General features: G+C 35.7%; 1 protein-coding gene across 3 annotated transcripts in view; it reads left to right on the top strand.

Moving 5' to 3' along the window:
* The window catches only part of LOC123517548 (probable inactive 1-aminocyclopropane-1-carboxylate synthase-like protein 2), a 19,380-nt gene extending 15,940 nt beyond the window's left edge, over window positions 1-3,440 (top strand). The window contains exons 7-9 of one of the 3 annotated variants that reach the window (XM_045277744.1): window positions 86-262; window positions 1,964-2,060; window positions 2,419-3,440. In XM_045277744.1, the coding sequence (XP_045133679.1) occupies window positions 86-262; window positions 1,964-2,022 (236 nt within the window). In that variant the 3' untranslated portion in view covers window positions 2,023-2,060; window positions 2,419-3,440. Of the gene's footprint in view, window positions 1-85; window positions 263-1,927; window positions 2,061-2,418 lie in introns of all 3 variants that reach the window. The other 2 variants (XM_045277742.1, XM_045277741.1) reach the window with 2 other exon arrangements.
* Window positions 3,441-7,500: the final 4,060 nt, after the last annotated feature.

The following is a 7,500-nucleotide window of genomic DNA, read 5'->3' as shown; positions in this document are numbered from 1 at the left end:
GTGGTAAAGACTCCAACAGAACTTCAAGATTTTCAAGAATATAAAATTATCAGATGATTTTATAGGAATGTGTTTTTGTCAACAGAATGGTGTGATGACTTTTATATACCCACCAATAAGAACAAATTAGCGGCTGCATACAAAAAGGCCTGTGAATACCTAGAGACAAGTGGAGTGAAGGTTCAAAAAAGTGTAGCAGGAATCTTTCTTTGGGTAAACATGCAAGCTTTCCTAGATGAGTGTAATGAAGAAAATGAAATGGGTAAGTGAAAAATTATTAAATCTACAATATCTCTCTCTCTCTCTCTCTCTCTCTCTCTCTCTCTCTCTCTCTCTCTCTCTCTCTCTCTCTCTCTCTCTCTCTCTCTCTCTCTCTCGTGTTTTACAGGAAAAGAGCTTTGCTCATGCTATCCTGTCTCCATACCTATAGTCATCCAGTTTAGCCTTAAAGTCATGAATATTTCTTGTTTAAACAACTGTTTCATCAAATTTGTTCCATATTTCTATGCTTCTGTTTGGAAAACTATATTTCTTAATGTCTCTTATACACAAGGTCTTTTTCAGTTTTATGTCATGTCCCCTTGTATTTCTTGAGTCACACACCAATAGGTCTTCTTTGTTCATTACAAAATTTCATTTAACTCAGCACACTATATTTTTCAGCACTTTGTTTTCCTCTTCCAGGTTATGTTGACTTTCACTTCAAAATTTATCACTTGTTCTATAAGGTCATTTAAACTACTTTCCATTAGGTTCACTTTTCTATGCTGTATTTTTATGTACAGTTCCTTGTTAGTATCATCATTATATCCCTGAAATGGTGATCCACACTCCTCCTTTCTATCACTCATGGTGTAAGCCATAGCCATGATTTATGGCTATTTTCATGCAAACTGCTCTATTGATCTTGCTAACTGTATGCCTCCCCTCTTCCTGTGGCCTTGCTGCACAAGGCTTTCTTCTTCCTTTCACCACTATTCTGTCCAACCCTCTAATACAAGAGTTAACCAGTACTCTCATATCTACACTTATCCAATCTTTCTTTAAAACTATGCACACTCATTGCAGACACTACTTCTTCATTCAAACTGTTCCACGTCTCAACACATTTTTACTGGAAACTACTTCTTAATATCTTACACATCTTCCCTTCCTCAGCTTCTTACTATGTGATCTTGTGCTTCTACTGGCATATTCTTCTCTCAGGATCAGATACTTATTGTCCACTTGGTCCATTCCGTTGATCAATTTATAAACTTGTATGAGATCCCCTCTCTCCCTTCTCTGCTCCAATGTTGGAAGATCCATAGCCTTTAGTCTCTCCTCATATGTCATCCCTTCAAGTTCTGGGACTATTCTTGTAGCCATTTTTTGTAGTCTCTCTAGCTTCCTTATGTTTCTTTTTGTGAGGGGTCCACACAACTCCTGCATATTCCAAATGTGTGTGTGTGTGTGTTTGTGTTTGTGTGTTTCACTGTTTGATCTGGTGCAGTCTCTGATGTGACAGCCAGATGTTACCCTACGGAACGAGCTCAGAGCTCATTATTTCTGATCTTCGGATAGGCCTGAGACCAGGCACACACCACACACTGGGACAACAAGGTCACAACTCCTCGATTTACATCCTGTACCTACTCACTGCTAGGTGAACAGGGGCTACACGTGAAAGGAGACACACCCAAATATCTCCACCTGGCCGGGGAATCGAACCCCAGTCCTCTGGCTTGTGAAGCCAGCGCTCTAACCACTGAGCTACCGGGTGTGTGTGTGTGTGTGTGTGTGTGTGTTTAATTAATTAATTTTTTAAACCTAAGAATGAAGAATGTTTCATAAGTCCTTTACTGTAACTGAAAAGTCTGTTCAAAGATTTATAATTCATCCATAATTTATAGTGGTAAATGCTCATTATCTCCCCCCATTAATACAGTGGACATTTGCAGCTCTTTTCACGATGTTCCTAAAGGGTGGTGTGTGTTTGCTGCCAGGCAAGAAATTGTACTGTGCTCACCCTGGATGGTATAGGATTGTTTTCTCTGTAAAAGAAAATGTATTGGAAGAAGGTATGTTTTGAAAATATGTATACTGTGTTAGTGCATGACTGAAATATAATGTAGAATAACTCAGCTGAATAATAGAAGTAGATAAAGTTTGGGTAGATTTTGACCAGATGTGCATGTGCAAGATCTGCATGTGTCAGGTATCATTTATAAACTTTTATATATCATGTTTCTTTTTATTGGATATATTGTCTAACTATCCTAAAAATAGTAATGTGAACTATTTAAATCCACTTCTCCAATGCAAGAGTTAACCAGAACATATTCTTAATCATTCATCACTTTCTCTGATAATCTGAAACTCAATGGCTGCTTTTGTATTTTCTCCTTTCTATGGCTGAGAATATTTATTTTCTCACAGGATTGGCAAGGATACAAGCTGTTTTATCTGAATGGAAGAAGAGCAAAGAAAGTGGAAGTAGATGAAATTATTTTGATGAGCTCAGATGGTTGTAATGATAGGTTATAGATAAATTTTCTCATCCTTTTTTTTTTATACATTATGTTGCCCTTTGTTTCTGTGAATAGGTTTCTTTTGGGGTGGATAAGGGTGGTTCTTTTGATAGCCCAACTTCTTGAGACATATTGAGAAGCAAGAGAGCTTTAAAGGTCCATCTCAACTTCAGGACATGTACGTTCTCAAGTCCTCTGCTGTCCGGCCCATCAGCCTAGCTAGCTGCCTTAGTGCTCTTAATCCCTTCAGTACCAGGATGCATTTTCATATTAATTTTGCTTACTATTTAGTGATTTTACACAGCTTCAGAAACTTATGTGGGATTAAAATAGTGAAGTCTCTGGACCATTAATCTTCAGACGTCCGTAGATCCTTCCTAATGCAAAACAAATTGTTTCATCATATCCAAAACTCAAGGTATAAATGCATCTCAATATTGAAGGGGTTAATGGCTTGCCAGGTGCCATTCTCATTTATCAGGCTAGTGGCATCTGTGGTAGGTCTAGTGGCAAATGGTGATCATGATTCATTTAAAGAAGCTTGACCAGCCTAATTAGGCCTTCATATTGGATGAATTGAACCTTCACTGTGCCTCTCACTGTGGTTATTGTTACCACCACATCAGTTAGTACATGGTTCATTGTGATGCATGAATATCAAAAACTGCAACATAATTTCTCTTGTTTCTTAATTAACAACATTGCTTGCCCACCTGTTCTGGTACCTGGTAGCATTACTTACATCTTTGGCCCATAAGAAAATGTATAGTACACATATATGGCTTGGATAAAGATTTCAAATACAAAGTAGTTTGTTGGTATTACGATAGCTGCATATTGGGACAAGTATTGAATTACTTGTGTAGTAATTAAGCATATAGAATAACAACTATTTTGTATCTTCATAATTAAATTGTAACCATTTCATTACTCATTTTGTTTCAATTTAGAATAAGTAAGTAGTAGTGCTGCAGGAGAATGCTCCAAATGTTATATTTTAAGAGCACCAGAAATCACTCCAAAAGCTTGCCAATGTTAAGACCAGTATATCTCAAGTTTCAACCATATGATTTTTGTGAAACATGTGCCAAATTAGTCCTTGAAGCATTAGGTTCCTATAGACTCAAAGAAAATTTAATTCATCATGAAATAATAGTTGTTAATGTTCAAAGTACAATATGTATTTCAAGAGTTAAAGTAAGTGTTAGTTTTCCTATATAATATGGCTATGGACATATGGTTATAGCACTAATATAATTAATGGCTATAAAAACAGCACAAAAATAAGGATTCAAGAGGCTAATGTAAAGTCACAGAACCAGCTGCCAAATTGAGTGGCCAGCTGTATTGACTCACTCAGCATGGTGTTTTGAGTACTCTGGAATAGAAATCACCTGTATTCCTGGGTCAAGTAAGGAATCAGTGGGGAAAAAAAAAAAAAAAAAAAAGTAAGGAATCTGGAAAAAGAAAAAAAAAGTGTTCTGACTTACCATAGTTGGGAGGATTGAATCTCACCATATATAGAAGCAGACCTCCATACATATATAGGCTTGCTGTGAGATCCTATCTTAAAAATAACAATAAACTGAATATGCTGAGTACCACCAGCAACTGTTGAAAGAAAATGGATGTCATTATGTGGAAGGAAGATATAAGAGATGATTACACGATTGTATATGTATCATTGAATGAATTGGGAAAAAAAAAAAAATATATATATATATATATATATATATATATATATATATATATATATATATATATATATATATATATATATATATATATATATATATATGCCAGTTTTTCTCGCCCCTCCAACTACTAACTCTGTACAAGGGTTTTTATCCATCCTTGTATGGAGTACTCTTCGCATGTTTGTGGGGGGTTCCATTCATACAGCTTTATTAGATAGGATGGAATCAAAAGCCTTTTGTCTCATCAACTCTCCTCCTCTGACTGACTATCTTCAGCCTCTTTCTCACCACCAAAATGTTGCATCTCATATCTTTTGTTGCTATTTTCATGCTAACTGCTCTACTAATCTTGCTAATTGCATGCCTCCCCTCTCTCTGCAGACTTGCTGTACAAGGCTTTCTTCTTCCTCTCATCCCTATTCTGTCCAACCCTCTAATACAAGAGTTAACCAGTACTCTTACTCATAATCATTTATGCCTTTCACTAGGAAACTCTGGAACTCCCTACCTGCTTCTTTATTTCCATCTTCCTACAACTTAACTTCTTTTAGGAGAGAGAACTTCTTTTAGGAGAGAGGTGTTGAGACATTTGTCCCTTCCTTTTGGATGACTGTTAACCTTTTGGGGAACCTGCAGTTCCAGTGGGCCTTTTTTTCTTGTAACATTTTGTTGTCCTTGGCAGCATTCCCAGCACCTGCATTAACTCTGACCACAGGAGGATTAGATTTCTTCTAATGCATGGAAAGTAATTAATCGACACAGAAGGTTTTAGAGAGGAAAGGCAAAGAGAAAGAGAAGAAATATCTATGGTAATCCTCCTGGGGTCAGAGCTAATACAGATACTGGGAGAGTCCCTTCACCTCACTGATTGTGCTGAAGTGAGCACTGGAGGGCAGAAAATAGGTGAAGTGTTTCATGCAAGGCCGAAGAGCAGCCCCAACAGTGTGGTATACCATATACCATGCAGTCGTTATGATGCCAGCTTCCAGTAAAACAAGCAGGAGGTTCGACAGGATAAAAAGACCAGTGGATGTGAGGCACCACCATACATCCAGCAACATGGTGGACTACGTAGACAGAGTGGGTCAGGGCATCTACCAGACTGGAAGGATGCCAAAATCCTGCATCATGGCCTATGCAAGAAGAGGAAGGTATTGGAGGCCTTAAACATTGTGAACAATAAAAACATCAACAAAAGAGCAGGTGTCATGTGGGCAGCTCCAGCCAATCAGCAACTCGATAGGCTTGGCAATGTGGCAAGAATTGCCATGCACTGAATATAACAGGGATTATGCATGACCAGAGCTAATTCAATTCCCTGTAGAAGCTACAGCAAAATTAGTCAGGAAATCAACCTGTCTAAAGTTCTGAAGAAAGTAGTATTGAAGATGGTAAACAAATCTTGGGTTGACCCAGGGATAATTTACTTCTCTTACATTCCCTGATCTGATCTCTGACAGGTAAGGGGGAGAGGAGAGATGACAGGAAGGAGATTTGAGACAAGATAAAAAAAAGGAAGGGAGGTGGATAGGTAGGTGAACAGCACCTCATAGCTGTTGAGTTAGTCTTGCAAGTTTTATTAGTTCATTCCGAGTAATTTTTATTATAATTTTAATGCTTGCATAGATGAATTTTTCTTGTCTGTGTTAAATGTGTATTCAAATTCTAGTGGTGGCATTAGTGAGTGAGGGGAAAAGTAACAAAATACTTGCTTCTAAATTCTAACTCTAAGGAAGGTGCACTACTAATGATACCACAAACTTAGCTGAAAACCTTTCGAGAAGTCCTGTTCCTCAGTTAAAGCCTTTATAAAAAGTTCTGTTCCTGAGTGGCTGTTTGGTACATTACCATGTTTTACATGAAGTTATATCTCCACTGTCAAATCAGGACTAAACAAATCACGAATGAACAGCAAGAAATTGGGTTTTGTGGGGTTCCTTGACAAAAGTACTTAATTTCTTAGACTTCCTAAAACAAATGACAAACCATATACATGATGCAACAATAGCCCACTAGAACAATAATTACAGAATTACTTCCAGTAATAGAAGGATTAATGAGGTAAGTATGTGAAATCATCACAAAGGGCATGTTTTAAAAAAAATTATTGAGATCTAAATTACATACCAATTTTTGTCAATGGTCAGATCTTTCAAATAAAGCTTGTCAAAGTGTACATATTCATACCACTACTACCTATCATATGGTCAACTTTCAAGGCTTTTCCTTCACTTAATGAAACTATTGTACGTAAATTCATTTAAATTTCATTTTTCTTACAATTAATTCTATCAAAGTTCATCAAGATGGAAAACCAAACTATCCACAATGGTTGAAATCCAAATGCATTTGTAAAATTTTAATTGAAATTAAAGAATTCAACAAACCAATAACATAAACCATTAAAGATACTTAAAAATGATAACCTTAAAAATGATAATTTTTCTTTAAAAATATAGAAATCTAGCTCTTGACAAAAACTATATAGAAATCTAGCTCTTGAATCCACATCAACTTCTGCAAACTCAGAAATTTGGTAAGCCTGCCTTCAGAACTTCCTTTTATAACTGATTCATGTATTGTATTTACTATTACCATATTTGTAGGCAAGTAATCTCTAATTTAATATAATTCAATTTATTTCTTTTTTTTATTGAAGAACTGTTCTTATCAAGTCTTTCTGAATGAGAAATTAAATGCAGAAGCTAGAGTAAGATCTGCTTTAAGTAATGGTTTCTATAACATCTTAAAACTTTTAGGTTTGTTTTTTATATTGTCTTTTACAATATATCTGTAAAGTAGCAGTGTATTTTACACACACCAACATATATTTCATAGCTATATTGCAGCCTTTTACCTTTCATACACAAACTTGATTTTACCTGCTACAGAGTAAATATTGATTATAATACATTTCTACTTCATGATAATAAAAATTAATTGTTCCTCTGTTTATAAAAAGAAAATTTTCCCTAGCATGAATGCAGCCTATATAAGTAAGATTTAGGATATCCATCTTCAAATAGAGAAATTTATAAAAAATAGAAAAAAAAACAATAACATTCATACCCTCATAACATTTTTCTCATACCCAAGAGAAGAAAATTAAAAAAAGCAACCTAATTACTGTAAAAAAAAAAAAAAAAAATTAGATAACTGACTACAGTAATTCCACTAGTATGTTACAATCTTGGGAAGGCTGCTGCTTCACCACTTTAAAAAAGCATTCACTGAAATGTAAATCACCAAAAAACACTTATACCAGCCACAAGTAAAATATTAATGCATATAGT

This window comes from Portunus trituberculatus, chromosome 42 (genome assembly GCF_017591435.1).
Source record: "Portunus trituberculatus isolate SZX2019 chromosome 42, ASM1759143v1, whole genome shotgun sequence".
In the NCBI taxonomy this organism is placed as follows: domain Eukaryota; kingdom Metazoa; phylum Arthropoda; class Malacostraca; order Decapoda; family Portunidae; genus Portunus; species Portunus trituberculatus.
This window is presented reverse-complemented; position numbering and strand designations above follow the sequence as displayed.